The sequence below is a fragment of the Helicoverpa zea genome, chromosome 14 (assembly GCF_022581195.2).
Source record: "Helicoverpa zea isolate HzStark_Cry1AcR chromosome 14, ilHelZeax1.1, whole genome shotgun sequence".
Lineage (NCBI taxonomy): Eukaryota > Metazoa > Arthropoda > Insecta > Lepidoptera > Noctuidae > Helicoverpa > Helicoverpa zea.
Window position 1 is genome coordinate 539,196 of NC_061465.1, and position 20,384 is coordinate 559,579.

Genomic DNA, 20,384 nt, shown 5'->3' on the forward strand with positions numbered 1-20,384 from the left:
AAAGAATTTGACAAAAAAAATAAAACGTCAATTTATTTGACTGATGAAGGAAAAGGAAATAATGGAAAGGGTTTAAATAGAGAGACGTGCTTAAGAAATAAGGAGAATTTCCACTTCGATCCTGGCCAAAAAGAGTATGTCGTCATTAGGATCGTTTTAAAAGGGGTCACATTCCTCCTTGCAGAATTAAATAATATTACCAGATAATTTAAATATGGATTAAAAAAGAAACAACATCTGCACTTCTACAATTTAGCTTTATTATGTTTTTCTTTTCTCTCGAACAGGGCAATATTCGTAGTATTGTAGATTATGCTGTCGGAACCAATAACCTGCTCAGGTAAGAAAGGAGATCATTGGGGGTAAATAAAAATGCGTAAATATACAAAATCACATCGATTGTATTTCACCAACATTTACATTAACGTCTTAATCAAAGCATTTCACTTGCTGCTTAGAGTAAGAAAGAGACAAGTCTCAAAATTATATTTTGTGTCGATTCAGTGTCGACGTCTACGAACAAGCCTATGGGTAAAGGCGGACAGTAATAGTTCGATATGTTACATGTACGTTAACGCCGCATTGCGCTCCCCACTAAAGTGGACCAACAATAATACCCTTAAGAACTCCCGATGATTTATTGCACTGCAACATTTGCCAAAAAACATAAACCTCGAAGATCAAGTAAACCATTATATCTACAAAAAGAACAAAGGAAGTGCAATCCTAAACACAATTGTGTAATATTTTTCTCAAACGCCTTCAGAAACAAACTTGAACATTCAGTAAACTTGTCGACGACAGTATTAACGTGCATGTAACACAACAAATCCATAAAAAAGTAAAACGCACAATTTGTGCTTACATACAATGTTTCACCTTTGCCAAATTCGGCGACAATTAATGAATATTTGACAAACCCGTTCCGCGGGTGTTTCCACTGATAATACTAATATCAATTTCGAATCTATCAGAATCGCGACGTTGGATAGAAAGCTCAGTGACACGATACTTATCACGACTAAATTGTATTCACTTGATGAACATCATTTACTGTTCTATGATACCAGTTGAAATACATTCATAGAGAAGAAATAGAGCGTAACTTGTAATTATACAAAAACTATTATGTATTATGAAAATGTTATATGTATAGGTATAGGAGTTCCTTGTTAAGCACAATCAATATCTAATTTCAAGTAAAACAACGAGTAATAAAGTAATAATATTTTCAAATAAGAATAGTAATATAATAAACAACATGGCTCAATGTCCTATTAATACTGGATCTAATAGCCCTGATCAGATTGGCTGTTACCAATTCTACCTAAAATATTTACACGTAGACAAAGTATGTACAACATACGTATATGTACACAAATAATATCTAAAATAAATAATCGACATATCAATTTCATTGTATGCTCTAACTTTTAATATTTAAAGACACTGCATCGTCTAGGTTTTAAGATATAAAAGCTATAGAATTTAATGATATTGAAGTAGCTACGATTAAGTTTCGTCAAGCACATATTTTAATTAAAGTCAACAATGATCAAAACCTCGAGAGTGATTCAGCTTCAAAGGATTACTTTATCACTTCACCATCTAGGTTACCAATAAGAAGAATGAAAGACTCGAGATTCGATCAAATCGTACATCATAGATCTGGTCAGAAACACAAAAATATATAGAAGCTAATCGGTCGTCGTCTGATAGCTTTCGAAACTGACGTACACTACGAATCGTTTAACATTATGACATACATATAATGATAATAATATAATGATTACTTCATTTTATACAAATAGCAGCGAGTTTTAAGAGTTCCTATAACGGCCGCGTGTTCGCGGTTCTGACAATTCGACTTTTCACAAAATGACTAGGTACGCCCCTTCACGTAATCACGTATGCAAAGCGATCTCGCTAGCACCGCGGCTCGCGCACCGCCGACCCGCGCCGGCGCCGCGCCAGCAGCCGCGCCAGCAACCATCTCCCGAGTCAAGTATAACTTAGCCTTACAAAATAATCAACTCAAAAGACGCGGCTCCCGCGAGCTCAGCGTCGTCCAATACAATTTCGATTATTTATTCTCAATTAACGATGCTGCTAAAAATAAGTTCAACAAAAATCTCATAAGCGGAATTTTGTCGCCAAATGCGAGACAGTAACGGAACTCGAGCCACTCTGAATAAATCGCTTCATAGTAAAATAAGACTATTTTGCATGCGCTGTATGAGATAAATACAAATATACATCAATCTACGTTCTGTACAGGGAGCGATACGCTTCCGTTATTTAATAACTACCATTTTACAATCAGTACTCTGGACTACATAAAATATGTCATGATTATTATATCGTATAATACTTGTATAGTATATAAGAATCACATAAATAAATGCCATGTTCACTATGGTTCAGGACCTAAAGGTAACTAAGAAATGGCATCCGAAGAAATATCTGCTTGCAAAGCAGCGTCCCATCCTCGAAATGTAACGACAACTCCCTACGAGGAGGACTTCAGATCATCAAATTTTTTTGCATGAATCGTGTTGATTTCAACACAACAGTATAATCAAAAATTCGTCAAAAGGGCATGCGCTACACTCGGCATATCGCACCGCGCTCGTCGTCGACACTAGGCGACTGCACGAGCTCGTAAATAAATAATAAAATGAAAGATGCGATACGCCCAGCACAGCGCTCGTCAGCCGCGCACTACAAGTCCGCATCGTCGATGGCTATCGGTGAGCGAACTAAACATACAAGTAAACTATTTACAGAGTTATATACAAGTGATCGGTTTGTACGGACGAGGCCCGGCCTCGCCCCGCCGCGGAGCCGCGCGCCACTGCGACGCTTGCGGCCACGTGCCGCGGCACAGTCGCTACTCCTCCCGTGCACGGTTCACAACGAGAGGGACAAGAGGTAAAGTCGGGGCTGCGGAGCGCTGCCCTAGGTCTCCCGTTCCTTCTTCGGCTTGAACTCCTCGCCGAGGATCGTAGCTATTTCACCCTGCATAAATGCCCATGGTACTGTCGAATTAGCCAATGGGCATTTATCCCCACTTGGACAGTATACCTGTGAACGATGAAACAGATTATAAGTTTACGTTACATCGAATATTTTAACATGTTGAACGGCGTAAGATAAGAATGAACTAACCTCTGATCCTTGCTGTCGCTTGATAGAGTCCCGGGAGCAGGGGAAGCAGAACTTGTGGTGAGCCTGACTGGGGCACTGCACGAAGTGCGTGTCCTCGAGGCGCTCCTGGCAGAGCGTGCACTTAAGCAGCGGCGCGGGTGTAGGCGCCGCCGCCTCCGTGCCCTCTCCCGCCTCCGTCGACGACACCGATGTCGTCGACGACACGTGCCGGGAGCCCGACGACCGCCGCCCGCCGTTCGACCCTGTCGGACCGGAATGGAATCGTTAGCTACCGTCTGCTATACGCAAATTCATCAAATAAGAAGATGTCAATACGATGAGAGTGGCGTCCGCTGTCGCTTTAGCCACGTGTCGGGGTGAGGCTCGTGATATGTCAGCAGACTGTAGCTGGACGGTATGGGCGCAAGCGGTCGTCGGGCGCCACGCCGCGCACGGCTGGCGCAGTGATCGGACGCCCGCCCGAGTCCGACCCTCACACGATACGACACAGTGAACGCGGACTACCGTTAATCTGCACCGGCAACTTTTGCAAAAACTGACGTGTTTGCAACTACTTTCTTTTCTACGTTACACTGGCACGCTTAATTGTAGTGAATCTTTTTCAACGGTATGAATAAATGAAAGAACTGGTTTGTCGAGCTTGATAAGTTTTTTCATAAGAGTAGTAGGGACACGCTTAGACGTCCAAAATGATTGTTCTTACCTGAAGAATTGGGCGAGTGTTGACTGGAACGGCTAGCAGACCTCTGTGGCGGAGGCTGCGGTGGAGAGCCACCAGCAGACCGCGGCGAGCCTGGGGGCAGTGTGTCAGCCACAGACATAAGGGCAGCCATCGGTGATGGGCCAGCCCCGGCGACTCCGGTCACTGGGGGTGAGCCAGCTGTGCGTCCCAACGGAGATCCAGCTGAGCCATTTGTTAGCGGTGTCGCGTTACCATAGCCTGTGGAAGATATTGTTTTCTAGTCATGATAATGCTAGGTTACAAGAGTAACCAAATGTCGATATTATATTGAGTTTATTAGGTATTCCTAATTCTTTAGGAACGATGTTTATCAACTCTACTAAGTAAAACCAAAATAAAAGTGAAAATTGATTCAATATGTCACCGTTTAGAATAGTATTTGGCACAAGATGTTGAACACGACTTTCATCGACGCAGCACAGCCATACGACATCATTTCAATTTGTCCGAATAACCTCACATTCAATGTTGGATGACACATCGCTTGCGGTGGACCGACGGATAGTAAACACGCGTTCGCACACGCATATAATGTCTTATAAATAGCATTGTGTGTTAATACAAGCTACGTAGTGAACGGCGATGTGTCATTGCCTGGTCACACAACGTCGCAGCGCCAGCCTTTCGGATTAACTCCTATAGTAGACGGATAAGTATGTACAATAATTGAAGATACGAGTGCCACACTCGTATGTGCAACGAGTCGTGTCGGCAACGAGCGGCCGCGACGTTGCCAAACATCGCACGATGTGGGTCCCGTATGTGTACGCTGTTTGCCGGCCGTTGCTATGTTATGAAACTTTTATTGCAACTCTTAGTCACACTAACGGATTACACATATTAAATAAATAAGAAAATAAACGAAACTTTGCTGCCAGACTACCGCAAACAACATTTTAATACGTTTCTAAGTACTATTGACATCATTAAAAGGTTTTATCAGTTTGTAGTTTATTTGAAAGTTTTTAACTAACTAGTATTTAGTATGACAAAGGAGTACTAATTGAATGAATCAATGTCAATATTTGCGTATCATATCGTGGAGCATAAATCACAAAAGTTTCAGCGTCTGTAGCCTAGAAGACTGAAGTTCAAAGATTTTATTTACATCGACGACCTGCTGATTACTCAACTAACCTACTATGAATACACGGTTGACCAGGACCAATTTGTTATACTGTCTTGGAACAAAACATTGGGTTATTCACTAGAGTAACGTGCAGAAAGGCGTGAGTTATGGTTGGTTGGTTCTGTGTAAAAGCACGGCCCATATGGCAGTGGTGACGTCACGCACGGTGACCTTTTTGGCCGGCAGCTCGTGGCGAGCGGCCGCGAGCTCCCTATACACACGCCAACGGAATGTGGTCGAGCGACTCTGCCAAGCGTAGGCAGGCGCTGTATTTTTTCGGCCGTCGGCCTACCTACATACGTACGCGAGCGAAAATGTCGTCACGCGACGTTGCCACACCGCTGTGTCGTGCATGCATTCACGCCGCTGTGCCGCGTTTTATATTACGTGGGTGTTTGTACGTAGTGCGGTGGTGTGCGAGAGGCCGCGGGCGCGGGCTCGCTTTCGAGAACGCTCAACCAGTCGGACCGGTTTCGTATTTATGGACTGAGTTAATGCACCTACCTAGATATGAATCCCGTGGCGGACGCTTGCGCAAAACATCCACACTCATCCGTCTGAGCACGTTCACGTTCGTTTGCTATCGTTCTTGTTATCAAACTGCGCGTGACTCTACTAAATAACATTTTTATTCTATGTAGGTTTCATTGTAATATTTGTAAACAAAAGAAATTTAGTATTGCGAAATCAATCAACACATTTTTATAGCTTCTGTATATCGCAAGTAATCATATTTATGAGACAATTTTCAAAGAAAAGGATTTTCGCGCACATGGAACATATATTATAAAATATGAACCACAAGACAAAGAGTGAGGGCTGTTTTTTCTATTCGAATCAATTGAAAGACGGTGCGCTGATCTATAGAACCATCAGGAATACAAAATCAGATTTTATTCATTTATCTAGTAGCTGTAACTTAACTTTGCTCATCCGAATCATCATCAAACTAGCAACATTTTTCTTAAACTCTGAATTTGCTAATGAAAAACGGATTGTCCGCAATAAACTTATTAAAATACCGACTTTTGATCACTTGAGTTGCTATGCAGTTAGAAGGAAAGTTATACCAAGAATGTTAATTGAAAGAAACTCACCATTAGATTTGAATGAAGAAGCATCAAAAGACGGAGTACGCAGAGGGTGCTTCTCCTGCTTGAACACGCGGTCTGGAGCAAAAGGAGCTGCTAATGAGACCGCTGGCAGGGAATCTCCACGAGTTAGCGGCGGCCGAGCATGTTCCTCTAGAAGCCTCTTAGCGGGCTCGTGGTGGTTCTGGTGGTCATCCTCATCCAGCTGTCGCTTCAGCGCCAGGCCGGGCGCGAGCCGCGGCGCAGCGCCGTGCGGCAGGTGATGTGTCGGCAGGTGCGCCAGCCGTCTGCCTTCGTGCTCCTCACGTCGGCCTCCGTATTCTGCCAGCAGCCCAGCACTTGCCGTCGGTCGTGGATGGTGTAAAGTAAATCCAGTAGTAGGTGCGTGATGTGCGGGTGGAGCTGGTTGGCCTCTTGCAGTGGTTTCCGCTCCATTTTGATGCGCTTCTAACGGTGCTCGGTGAGCTCCTTTAGCATGCGTAGGCCCACGGCCCTCCTGGAATCCATGTGCGCGCTTTAGCTGCCTAGCTGTATCGAGAACCACTTCGATGCGGTCTGCACCTTCGTAATTAACGCATCCGCGACACACCGCCTCGGAAAATTCATGCAACATCGCCCACGGCATGCGGGGCAAGTCGCACAGGTAGCAGTGCTGACGCTTTTGCATCACCGACATCTCGCCGCCGGGTGTTGATCGGTGTGCGAGAGATCGGTCTTCCTCGTGCCTCTTGTAAATTGTCACAGATTTTTCTTGCTTGATACAAAAAACACCGTCACCATGGTACACATAAAACACTCAACAATTTCACACTCGCTTCGCGGACTTCGGGTATCTGAGATGCGTAACGTTAAAAGCATTCGCTCCGAGAGCGGGTCGACGAGAGACTGAAGCTCGGGTCGAGGCAGTCGCGGGGGGCCGGGGGGCCGGGGCGGCGGCGGCCATTATCGAGCGGTGACGTCAGCGCGCGCAGCACGGCGACGCGCCGAGGACGAGCCGTTAGCCGCGACGCGGATGCGCCACTCGCGCCACGCCGCGAGCCCGCGCGCCCTGCCCAGCCGCACACACTACACGCTTATCGCACGATAACCACCACGACACATGCACACTACACTACCTATGCTCCCACAGATGCAACGCACAGAATCGCATTGTAATTAAAACATATTCATGAAAGTTCCTAACGTAAAATTCTAAAATTTACAAGTGCCTACATAATAAAGTTTGAAAAAGATTGTACTATCGCAATGACGACATTCGATAAAAAATTTGATACTTATCAAGTTATCACCGATACTTTAATCAATGCATTACAAATGACTTTTGTGATCAATACTGTCACTGTGTAAAGAGGAAACACCGCGAAAATGTCCCTAAACATCTGTGCCTTAGAAAATCTAACAAAAACACAAATGTAGTACCTAGTCCAAATTAAAACGCTATCTAGGTATACATTATAACTACAATCTAATAGCGGCAGATTAAGTTAACCATAGTGGAAGAATGTGTCACCGATTAGGTAATTAGAGCATTAACGAAATGAATCACGTAGTCGCCCGCCACACATACTGGCAGGCCCTCGATTCCGCTAACAACTGTCTATATCATTCAACGAAAGTAAACAGCATCTGTTGTAGAATAACAATTAGTGTGAACACGTATAGTCGACGTGTTCGATGCATTAAATTTCAATCTATTCTCGCTCGGTTTCCTTTCTGACGGCTGCATTCTAAATTATTATTACCGAGCAACACGATCGGATCCGGCTGGAAGACGGGAGAGCGCGGGGGGACGCGGACGCGACCGGTGTGGCGGCCATCTTGAGACGTGACGTCACGTGACGAGTCAGCCGAGCGTGCGGCCTGGCAACGTCGCAATCGCAGTTAAACAGCGCTCTGTTGCCGCTCATTTCTGTTGTGCTTTAATAATAATGAAGGCAACTCATCGGTTTTTGTATGCGACTGAGGATCGGAGGAAAAACAGTTATGCGGCCAGGTAAACGTAAACGGAGATGACGGAGAACACCGGTGATTGTGGCCACACGCCACACGTACACCAACACCTAATCTGATTTTATGGAGATCTTTCGTCACGTTTCCAAGATTACTTTCTAATTCTGAATTTGAATGAAGGCATACTTACTTATAATATTTTTTTTTGGTATTTATAGGTAGGTACCTATTTTGAAAGGCAAAGTATCAGCAGATAGTGAACAAGATTGATCTTTGAATCTTTGCGAATCACTGTTTTTAATAAGAACGTTCCTTTACGAACCCTTGGTGAATCCAGAAATTAATATTGCTTTAGTTAGCTAAAGTATGTACCAAATCACCACATCCAATTATAGAGAAATATAAATAACGACGATGGTTGAGCTTATTGGGCGGTGAAATAGGTCAAAAAATGATTCTTGTTGCTAATTTATGGACCAAAAGCAGTAAAAAGACCTAGAATGGAATGAAAATAATTTGCTAATCCAAAGGACTAATGAAGTCCTCGCCTTTGTTCCGGGATGGATAGTTGTCCAATACCACAGGCGTCAAAAATTTGCAATCAAGTAATCAAATTTGCCTTTGGGCTCCAATTCGCCTCTTCATGGCTAAAAGAATAATTGGATGAAGCTTGCAGCTGTAAACGACTTGCAAGCTAAATCTAATTATTTCATGGTAGCTCCCAACTCCAGCTTGGTTGATCTACTGTCCGTGAGTGATCTTTATGCACTAGGATTAGATATTACAGGGCAAAAAAGAGGTGAATTTATCACAATTGTGGTTGCGCTGGATGAAATCAGGGTTGATATTTGAATGGCCAACGTTGCAAAGCTAAATACATATGAGGGTAAATGAAATAACCAAAAAGGTGGATACTCAAAATATAACACACCTTAGCGCACATGTCATGTGGTAAGACGCGCACTTGGTAAGACTGATTATCAGATTTTCTGGCTTTGGACTACCGGTAACGACTGCTGAAGACGTTCAAATGACGACAGGAGCCCACCAATTTATTGTGCCTTCCGAAACACGGAAGAACTCTTCATGACAAGATGATCACCCACCCACGGACCGACCGCCTTTGTTTAACCGATGATCTATCGATCCGCGCAGCTTTGACTTAGCTACGAGCTCTTCTAGTTGACATATGTGATGATAGCAGTTAAAAACAAAACACTTTCGATTGCATCGACTGACATTCAAAAAACAATATGGAAGCATTGATAGGTAGCTAATTGTCCAATCACGCTTGCGCAGTCCCCTGGTCAAAAGTATTAAAGCACGTGGAAGGTATTGTTTATTTACATCTAGTTGGTTTCAGCGGACGCACGCAATTCGACATCTAACAATTGTGTGAGGTTTAATTTAAGATAGCATTCATTAAAATGTTCGTGGCTAATTGGGCGGGGGTGGGTTGCTGCAGTCGAGAAACGCCCTCCGCAGGGCTATTGATTTTGGGGACCTGCATGTCTTATATCTACAATTCGTTGTATATAGCTGCGCTGACTCAATTAGTCTGCTAGGTAGCATGTAGATAGGTAATTCTTCATGGAAATTTCATCGGGTATAATCCTAAATGACCGTTGCTTTTAATACAGTAACAATGGAACTTAATAAGTAATTAGCATTCCATTGTTTGATAACGTTAGTGCTCGTCTAAACTGAAATGACGCGCCCCACTTAGCTGCTTTTATGTGTGAGTGCAAACATTAGCAGCGATACTTCACTGTGTGGGAGCATCGATGGTACCCTGAACTAGGATCTACATCTGTATGCTTATATCGATGTCGACTAGTCGCGTGGCAAAACTGTACCTATATGTAGCAGCGCTGGCGCATTGTGCGAAAAAATATGTCCGGTGTCTTGTACAGACGCCAGCAGGTCAATCTAACCTAATAAGGTTGTAAATCTATTGAAGAAATTTGACAGGTTGAGATAGTTTGATGTGCTGTGTTCGTTCTGATCAATCATGACTAGTTGGACAGCAAATCCAAGAACGAATCAAAGAATTTATATAGGCGATGAGTAGATAGGTCTCCTTCTTACCTAGTAGTCTATCTAATATTATAAAGAGGAAAACTTTGTTTGTTTGTTTGGTTGTAATGAATAGGCTCAAAAACTACTGGACCGATTTTAAAAATTCTTTCACCATTCGAGAGCTACTTTATCCACGAGAACATAGGCTATATTTTATCCCGGTACGGGCAGTAGTTACCACGGGACGCGGGTAAAACCGCGGGAAAACGGCTAGTATGTTAATAGATCTTTAATTAGGTATCTAATTAAATCAAACAGATATTTTATAAATTCTTCATTTACGATCAAATATAATTAAAATTGTTATTGGAGGTATAAAGCAGTCAAACATGAGGAGTATAATTCTACAAAATATAACTATTCACTCATATCCATACTATCGCTTTCATCTGAATCAGGATAAACATTTATATTAAACTCATTGTCCATGTCAAAATATTGTAAATACTGTTTTTCTATTTCTTCGACTTGGTGACATGTATTTGCCCATATTGTTCTGTCAATCATTTCAAGTCGTTCATTTATTAGCGACATAATTGATGTTAAATCTTGTGCTGCATTTTTGTTTGCCAAGTAGGTTTTTAATGTCTCCCATATGGTTTTAATGGGATTGAGTTCAGGGTGGTGAGCGGGTAGTCGTAAAATTTCGAACCCTTTCGACCGAATCAGTTCGTCGATAATGAAGCTTTTGAATCGATCTCTATTTTTTAAAATTAAATCGTATAGCTCTATTTTCTTCATTGTATCGTTAAATGGAATATTTTTTTCAGCAAGCCATGTCTGCATATCATTTTTGTTGGAATTGTAGTTAGGAGCTTTGTCTGACAAGGCATTGTGGTAAGAAGCGTTATCCACCACGACGACTGCATTTTTCGGGAGGTTAGGCAGTAATTTTGCGGTGAGCCACTTTTTATAATCCTCAAGATTAATATTGTTGCGATAATCACCATTTGTTGCCTTTGCTTTATACACTAAAGGAGCGTTTGGAACGAATCCTTCACATCCACCAGCGTGAACAATTATGACACCCATACCTAGTTTACAGCACATGTTTTGAATATGTTTCGTGTCTACATAAGTTTCATCTGTAAATACGATATATCGGCCTTCATCACGATATTTTTTTAATTGCGTCAAGTATTGAAAGCGAGTCATTTGAATATCGTGTTTTTCAACCAGAGCTTTACCGTTGTCATCCATTTTCGACCACTCGTAGCCAGATTCGTTTAAAATGGTACGCAGAGTTTCTATGGAGCCATCAAAACCAATTCTTTCTGTCAAAACTTGTTTAAGTTTTCTCAGTGTGGGTACTACATTAAATTCCGTATGAAATGTTGCGATCGTTCTTCGGAGTACACCCATGTCAAAATCATCCAGCTTACACTTAGTACGCATCCTTTTCGGTCTTGGGGGTAATTTAAAAAATTTCTGCGACTTATCCTTTGATGTAGAAGCTTGTCTTTCTTCTCTCAAAATTCGCGTAATCGTGGATTCACTAGTACCAACGGCTTGGGCAGTTCGCCACCTAGCATCAGTAAGTTTTTCTACTCCATTTTCCGCTTCATATTTCATTCGATGGTATACTTTCGCAATAATTTCTTTTGACTGTGAAGAAACAAAGAAATCTACGTATAGCTATCTATATGTTCCAGGCATATTCAAGGAATTTGTAACAAAGACAAAACAAGTAGGTAACTTAAGAACAGCTCCTCTATTTAATTTAGTTTAAAAAAATCAACTATGTTGGCTTAAGTACCTGACTTTGAAGATGCTTTTTGCTTGCCATGCTGACGGTACTTTATCAATCGACACGTGCTCCTGCGTCTGAGTCAAACTAACGACTGACTGAACGACCGTATTTTGTTTAAGTAGGTACATTGTGCGTGTGTGTGTGGGGCGCGTCATTTTAGCTTAGACGATTTTAAACATGAATAACTGCCTAAACTGATTTCGGACGTAAAGTAAGCGTCCAAAGCGGTGATCTGGAATTTACTAGAAAGAAAGACAAGAGCTGATCCTAGCATCACGTATAGTGTGCCGGGACTAGAGTCGGGATCGATGAGCGGCGCTGCGCAGGACGCATGCGCCTGCCCGCACCCATAAACACGTGTCAATGTTTATTTACGTTCTGTTCACGTATTAACTTGTAAACTTATACAGTCATCGGCTAGTTTAACGCTTTCCGACAGCTCGCTGTTTGTGTTACATATCCAGTCTCTGTCATTATAATATTCAGGTCTAAAGTTGACCACGGCAGATAATGAGGAGCTTAGTTTCATTTTCGTCTCCATTTCCGCTATTGAATTCCGCTGTTCTTAATTATCTTACACATGTAAGCCTAAGAAAAGCAAGTGGCCTTTTATAAGAGTTAATTTGGAGGTTTTTTGTAAACCTGTTCAAAAATGTAAAGGTCAGGATCGTTTTAACTTCTGGTTTAATAAGACGAAAAAATGTTTAAATTTGGAATACGTTGAATAGCAGTATGAAATAAACAAGGTTGATAGTGTAAAAATAAATATAATTCTTGTTTTCCTTGGTGAAGCAAAACCGGTACAACTTATTTTATTGGAGCGGATATTTTCCATCATTCAACATAGTACAATTTGAATTCACTGACTTTTAGAAACCAGATGACTAGCATATGCATATTCAATCATTTATCCTTTTTCCTTTGTTTTTCCACATGTTAGATGAAATACCCGGACAATAAGTTAAGTATGTAGGTAAGGACCAGTTTAACACATTTTTTCTAAGAATTGCTCTCATGTCTATTTTCCTACTTTGTCTGTTGATAACTGAGCAAAATACTAATAATAGTAAGGAAAGAAACGAGTCTCGAACCACAGACAGCGAGTGTTCACGTCTCAGGCTGTGTGATACTGCGGTTTGTGTAAAAACGACAGGTCGCTGTTGATTAAGGCTAGGTTGTTGGCCGGCCTTGCCGCTTTGCAGTTGAGAAACTTCGCATACTAGAACAGACTGGCATGCTTGTAAACCATAGGAAAGGTGAGCTCTTCATAATCATTGTCTACCTTGCGCAATTTATGTAGACGTTGACATTATGAACACAGTACCCTTAAAATATGCTCTAAATTATGGCTTAGTTGTGCCGTTTCGTCTGGTTTCATGTCTACCCATATTTAGAGTACTATGATTCAACAACCCCAACGAAAATATTGCGTTACATCATCCCGTAACGCCAAGGGTTGAGGGCAGGGGTACTATCGATTGGTGACGTCACGGACCGCCGCCCCACCCTAGCTTTGTGTACCGTTAAGGCGAATTAGTTCCACTCGTCTATCGATTGATACATTTACAAATTAAAACAGACAGATCGCTTTGGGATCATTTAGTATTAATTCAGGGGAATATGCCACCAACTGAAAAATCCGAGTTTTAAATTTGGGGATTTTTTCAACAGTAACAAACTTTAGGGTTGTCCTGAATAGCTTCACGAAAAGGAAATCTTTCTGATTTGGTATTATTGGGGAAAACACAGAGCAACGCTATATTCCACTTTGAACTGCATGGATGTCGCTAGAGGAACAGGAACATAAGACATTCCAGGTTTGCCTCTGGTATTGCACATCTCATGCTATTGATGTCGATTACACCTGCCAGTGCGATGGCCGTAGGAGTATTAAACGGGAACTAAAGATGTCGGATGATATATAGTAGGATTTTCAAAAATTTCAGGGTGATATTTCTTTTGCAAGAACTACAATTCCAGATAATGTCAATGGTATCTATAATATAAAAAAATGAATCGCTAAATGTGTTGGTAAGCGCATAACTCAAGAACGCCTGGACCAATTTGGCCAATTCTTTTTCTGATGTATTTGTTATTGTTAGGAGAAGGTTCTTATAAAGAAAAAAAATAGGGTATAGTGGGGGTGAGTTGGGTAGAGTAGGGTAGGATAGGGTAGAGTAGTCAGTTCACGGAAGCGAAGCTGCGGGTAAAAGCTAGTATTCAATAAAATAATGCGAAACTTATCCGTTTGACTAGACAAGCGTTATAAACTCTATAACCTCATAGTCTGTAGGGGCTAGTAAATCAATATACTCGTAATTATGTAAAACGAAAGTTACATTGAAATCATGATATACAACTATCATCACGAGCCTTGTTTAATAACTTCCACGACATGGAGGTAAAGAAGATTTGTTTAATTACGATTCCGAAAGCAGTAGGTGCTGTGATGGGGCAGCGGGCGTGTAGATAGATACTGCAAGTAAAGCTGGGGAGTGGGCTCATTGACTGCTCTTATGTACGTTGTATAGACGATCATCAACAAACTAAATTTCTATGACCAGTGACGATGGCGAAACTTTTAATACTTATGTTAGTCAAATTACATATCGATCTGACGGCTCAGTGCCATTTACTTGGAAACCACGTATCTGTTTTACATTGACGCTTTCACGAATGCCCAGCTAAGTTGGAAAGACCAAGATCGCGTAAAAAACGTGTTGAATATTCAAATGTTGTTAAAATATTACAAAATGGTATGTTAACAGCAAGACCTATCGTAACGTTTTCGAGTCGTTTACCTCACCGACGCAACCGAGGGGGTGACGTGTAATCTTGGTGTGTATCGAGCGCCGCAGCCGGGCGACGGCGCATGCGTAACCACATCGATTCGGCTGTTCAGCGGTCGATGCGCTCCCATCGCAGCACGCCATGGCGGAACAGATAAAATCCCACATTTCCACAGACACCACACACTCACACATTCGCCTAAAATGTGCAACGACTATCATTAAGCGCAGACGATGTCAATGGCTGGCTGGCATTTGGTGGAGACAGATTTTTATACATACATAACGAGAGCAGTTAAATCTCTAGATTCAAATCGAAACACAGTTAACAGTGACACCATAGGATGTGGTCCTAAAGTAGATAATGCTTGTAAATAGGTATACCAATTTTGCTAATATTGCCAGATAATCAGAACCTGTATAATTTGGCAGTAAAGCAAAATTGAGCACCTATTCAACAAAAAAACATGATGCATACAAATGTCGAAAAAGCCATTGTTCTACGATGTTCTTCGTAGTTGCAATATGGAATGAACGACAGGCAGTAAAACAAGTTGATGACAATGGAGTTCGTCGGAACGGTGCTTTTGCATTTTTATTAGGAAAAGTTAGTAAGCTAACAATTGCCATAGTAGTGTAGTAAGCTTTTGTTCTGATTACCGGCTTAGGATAAGCTCAGAGTTGTATTTTGGAATGGTAAGACAGTGCCTTTGTTCTGGGAAACAAAGGGTCCCGTGATATGCGAGAGAAGGACACAGCATTCCGGGAAGTAAAACGCAAGCCTTTAGTGCTTCAGAGTGCACAGCGCGTCGGTGCAAACTGCGATCAATATCTCACCCGTTGGGATCAACCACCCTGTTTTGGCACTGGACACTAGGAAATAAATTATGTATGTTTGTGCTCAAGATAGAAGATTCGTATTTGTTCAATGACAACATTCAGTTAGTTAACGTTCGTAACAAAAACCCAATTCTTTTTTAAGGAAGGACTAAAAAGTAATATTCTGAAAAAAGAGTTTGGGGAATTGCATCCGTCTCCTGTCCCCGCCCCAGGCCAGAGGATCAATAGCCGGAACCTGGGGAATGTTGGCCTCATTTGTCGTGACCCGGTCCTTAGCCTCGCAACCTCTCGTTCTCAGAGTGCAGATGCATGATGTATGATGTAAAAACCCAAAAGTATTTTGTAATATAGAAGCTTTTTTATTATTTTTGTGTCATGATAGTATAGATTCCTCGTTTTGCGAACAAAGCAAGTTATAAAAAGTAACTTTTAATACTTGACAGCTGCTATAAAATCAAAATAGTTTTTGGACTTGTGATTGGCATTAATTAAAATTATTTTAATCAACTTCAAAACAAAAAAAAACAGATTCATTCGCTACAGGTAATGTCAATTAAGCATTGAGCCCGGAAGGCGCAGCAGCCGGGACAGAGGTGCCTACATCCTTGGCCCCGTTGCCTATTTCGCCAAGGCCTCTACCTGTTGATCTACTTTTTGTTGCCACACCTATCACACAGCTGTCTGTTTAGGAGACCGTGAGAACGGAATACATGCATAGATCAGAGAACTATTCAGATACATATTTTGAACAGGTGATGTTAGGAAATCGTAGTCGGAGCAGGGTGACATGGTTACATCTGCATATTTGATGTATCGTCATTTTAACGGAAAAAGTTCGCTTTTCAGATCCGTGCTCGCTCCCAAATTAGTACCTATTATGGTCGTACTGGTCATTTATTTATATTCCACTTTAATGTGGTATTTGGGAAACATTAAAATTCTTAGAAAAGCAAGTTTACGCATAACACAATTTGTAGCTTTCCCGGCGGCATAACTCGTTCATTAGCAAAGTTAGCACGATAGTATGGAGGTAGAGCACGTACAAGTTCGTTAGCAACATTAAAGTAAGTTTAAAAGTTGTCGGGCGCAGCATCTGCAGCTGGAGGATCAATAGCCGGGGCTGGGCGACCGGGTCGCGGGATCCTTGGCCTGGTTACCCGGCCGTACACCTCTCATGTCACCTTCACAACAAATGGGGCGATGTCGACCACAATACCTACTCGAGCGGTCTTACATCATTACCTTTTATAGATTTTTCTTTTTTAAATAGGAGTCACTTAAGCTGGGATTCCCTAACTACAAAATCATGTGCCTACCCAGTAGGAAAACCACATGACACTACTATGTTATAATTACTCTCTCGGTGACGACATAGCTAATGTACCAAAACATCTTAAATTCTTATGTTACAAGTATCAGTGGATCAATGCACCGTCTTGTTAATCTCAGTTTTTGGTGTATCGTTTAAAGAAAAAGGAAATGTGAAGCAGTCGAACAGAAAGCTCCAGATTTCATAAGACAAACGGAAACACATTTCGTCGACTTCATTCTGATTCTATCATTAGACTTCTTGCACGCATGGTTACTTTTTATTAATCTTATTTTTCCATGATATAGGTATTAATAACCATGGCTTATAATTTCAGGAAAATATTATCCATTTCGTAGTTAGTGTTATATATTTACGTAATGATGTAGGCTGTTACCGTTGTTGCGACTTATAGTCATTAGTTTTGTTCTGCGGTTTGCCTGTTTTGCAAAGAATGGAAACAACACTTTTTCCCTGTAACCCCAATTATGACTAAAAAGGAAAACGGCTATTTATTATTCCACACTGTTTAATTAAATGCCCAAATAACGATAAATATTAATATGTATATCGATCAATTTATGTAGGAATATAGAATCTAAGGCAGGTACTATTTATGTAAAGTCATTTCAAGCTGCATTGTGATTGTGCCTTTTTTTATTACTTCGTCAGTATTGGGTTTCTTCTTCTTCTTTTGTGTCGATGACATGTCATATATTGAGACTACACTATGTCAGCCCAATATGCCGCCACAGCGAGAGCACGGCTGCGCTCATTAAGTCCTCCCGCGAGCAAGTTTCAGGGCACAGTGGACATGCGATTAGGTGGGATATTGTCTGCACTGCAGCCCCGCACTCGCACCCAAGGTCCGTCCCGCCCGCGAAGCCCCACCTGGATCGATTCTTTGCTCCGGCCGACCTGTGTTCGGAGTCTGTTTAAAGACTGCCAGACTCTTCTCGGGAGATCGTGTCCAGGAGGGAGCCGCTCCAAGAGCGGGACAAACGGGGAGGGCAGTGAACTCCTCGATCGCCAAAGATCCCGGGCCTCACCATCGACAGGAGCAACGGTTTTGTAGAAACCCCTGCGGCTTTTAAGCCGTTGTGGCACAGGGGTGTAATAGTGCATGGGGTGTCGTTGGTCTGTTTCGAGTTTGGCTCTCTCGATGCCAGAAGCTACGCTTCTGCGAACATCTGGTGGAGCAATGCCGGCCAGTGCGTGCAGCATTTGTAACGGGGTCGGCTTGAGGCAGCCAGTTACAATGCGGCACGTTTCGTTCAGTGCTACATCCACCTGCCCAGCGTGAACGGAACGACTCCACACTGGGCACGCATATTCGCCCGCGGAGTAGCAGAGTGCCAGGCCAGTCGCTCGCAGCACTGTTGGTGAGGCTCCCCAGGTCGTGCTCGTCAGCCTTCGCAACAGGTTGTTGCGGGAGGCAACTTTCTGCTTGATGTTCTCGCAGTTTTTCCTGAAAGTGAGCGACCTGTCAAGAGTTACACCCAGATATTTTGGTAGCTTGCAATGACTGATAGGTACACCTCGCCACTGGATGTTAAGGGTTCGACTCGCTTCTCTGTTGCGCAGGTGGAATACGCACGACTGAGTTTTTGAGGGGTTTGGTTTTAGATTTGGCTGATTAAATAATTACCAAGAGCACGTCATACCTACAAGTACCTATCCGTAATTTAATCTTTGAAAATCTTATTTTAGATCCTAGGTTAGAACACCAGCTTACGCCAAGTGGGTGCATAACCCACCAAAATACACTTAATTCCATTTACTTTATCACTACACGCCCATGACATTTAGCATACAAATAAGTTTGGAGGAAGCAAAAAATGACCTTCCGATATTGACGGCGAGGGCACCGCGGTACATGTGAGTAATATTTGTTGGCACACCCATCTATGTACGCGAAGCTTATCGATTTGCACTTCCAGGTAACACGATAAGTGTAACAGGAAATCCATAGTTCGCGAAAGTAAATAAGTTGTTGTAAACAGAGGCTCGGCAGACAGCGGGCCTTGTGCGCCGGTGTCCAATTGTGTGCCTCACTGTTACGTGAGCGCACCAAGCCGTTAAATGTCAAGAGTATCGCTTTGGAACCTTCTAATTTGATATTGGAGTGGTATTATATATAACCTGCTTGTATAAATAGCCGTTAATGGATGAGGAAGCAGAATTTTTTAAAGCTTTGGTCAACTTTTGAAGGATAGAAAAATGTTGTCCAGTTGCCAGTTATGTAACGAAATTACAAAATGTATATGCAAAGCTGTAGTATTTGTAATATTGATATTTGGCGATTAAGTAAATCCGTAGCGATGTTCGGCATCAAGGCTAGCGCCATACACGCTATGCAAATAACCGCGATAAGCGATAACATGGTGTGACTGTACGCAAATAGACGCATCCTCTCTGGAAACGGAAAGTGTGCTCGACAAGCTGCGATTGTTTAATGTATAAGTTTCATGTATTACTTGCTAGCCAGGACTTGATACGTATACTTACTGTTTAATGGCTGTCTTGTAAAATTGTTGTCAATATTTGAATTTAAATAATTTCAAAGCTAACTTTGATGCGGTAGTCTTATAAAAAGGTACGGGACATCAAAAACATAATATACACCAAATAGTATATATCCAAACCACATGCACATTAAACTGATACAGCCCGACAGCTCCCGTCAAATAGCTCTGCAGCTTCGAACTTAGCTAAGTGACTTCACGATAGTAAAAATGAATGAATAATCACTGCATATGAGTAAGGAGTAAAACTTCAAATGGGCATAGTTGTTTGACCTGAGCACACAAACATTTAAGAAAGGAAGTCTGTTGCAGAAGCAAGTTTTCAGGACACAAAAGCTAATGTAGTTCAGCATGCAAAATGCGTAACAAATCAAACAGAACTAGTCATAGAGATATTGAAGGTAAAAGATTATTACATAGTAAGCTTATCGCAGTTTATCTTCTAAAACAATGTATGTAACCGTCTCTCTGCAGGAAATATTGTAAATTCAAAATAATGGCAAATATCATTCATAAATAAGAATAGGAATTTTGTGATTCCAAATTACGTGAAGTATTCAAAAATTAACGAGACCAAATTCAAAGTATTATCAAAATACAATAGGAGGCGCGACAATTAGTAATTGCAGCGTCATTAAATGTCTTTCTTCGTAGCAAACAATTAGTGTGTGTTATAAAATGTGCCAACAAAGAGCTGGCAGTGGCGTCAATGAACTTTGTTTGTCGCAGGCAAACAACACTGATTGATGACCTCGCCAACCATGCACCGGTATGCACACAATGTGTCATGGCTGGCGTTTTGTATCAAATACCTCGTTTTGCATAACTTGCAAAATGGTGGTACTGAAGCAGCAATAATAAACGGTTGACATATTTTGTGATATGAAGGAAACGAACAAAGAAAGAATCTTAAACTATATCGCACTAGAATTTCCTTATAGGTTTTCTAAAAAATCGGTAATCAGAAAGAACTTTTGATAATCAGATGTAAAAGAAATTGAAAGTGATTCAT

General features: G+C 41.8%; 3 protein-coding genes across 6 annotated transcripts in view; all 3 read right to left on the reverse strand.

The window, feature by feature from the left end:
• LOC124636415 (interferon regulatory factor 2-binding protein 1) overlaps positions 1–20,384 on the reverse strand; it is a 69,801-nt gene that overhangs the window by 3,747 nt on the left and 45,670 nt on the right. The window contains exons 1-4 of one of the 4 annotated variants that reach the window (XM_047172503.1): positions 6,137–7,050; positions 3,872–4,108; positions 3,169–3,410; positions 382–3,084 (exon numbers count right to left, since the gene is read on the reverse strand). The exons of 2 other annotated variants lie outside the window; for them this stretch is intronic. In XM_047172503.1, coding sequence (XP_047028459.1) covers positions 2,959–3,084; positions 3,169–3,410; positions 3,872–4,108; positions 6,137–6,806 — 1,275 coding nt within the window. In that variant the 5' untranslated portion in view covers positions 6,807–7,050 and the 3' untranslated portion in view covers positions 382–2,958. Of the gene's footprint in view, positions 1–381; positions 3,085–3,168; positions 3,411–3,871; positions 4,109–6,136; positions 7,051–20,384 lie in introns of those variants that run through there. One more of the 4 variants, XM_047172501.1, reaches the window with a different exon arrangement.
• LOC124636416 lies at positions 10,419–12,376 on the reverse strand. Its single transcript, XM_047172504.1, has 2 exons — positions 11,916–12,376; positions 10,419–11,764 (listed from the first exon to the last, which is right to left on the reverse strand). The coding sequence occupies exons 1-2, from the start codon at positions 11,943–11,945 to the stop codon at positions 10,517–10,519; spliced, it is 1,278 nt and encodes a 425-aa protein (XP_047028460.1). The 5' UTR covers positions 11,946–12,376; the 3' UTR covers positions 10,419–10,516.
• On the reverse strand, positions 17,359–19,288 carry LOC124636417. Its single transcript, XM_047172505.1, has 2 exons — positions 18,512–19,288; positions 17,359–18,315 (listed from the first exon to the last, which is right to left on the reverse strand). The coding sequence occupies exons 1-2, from the start codon at positions 18,622–18,624 to the stop codon at positions 17,646–17,648; spliced, it is 783 nt and encodes a 260-aa protein (XP_047028461.1). The 5' UTR covers positions 18,625–19,288; the 3' UTR covers positions 17,359–17,645.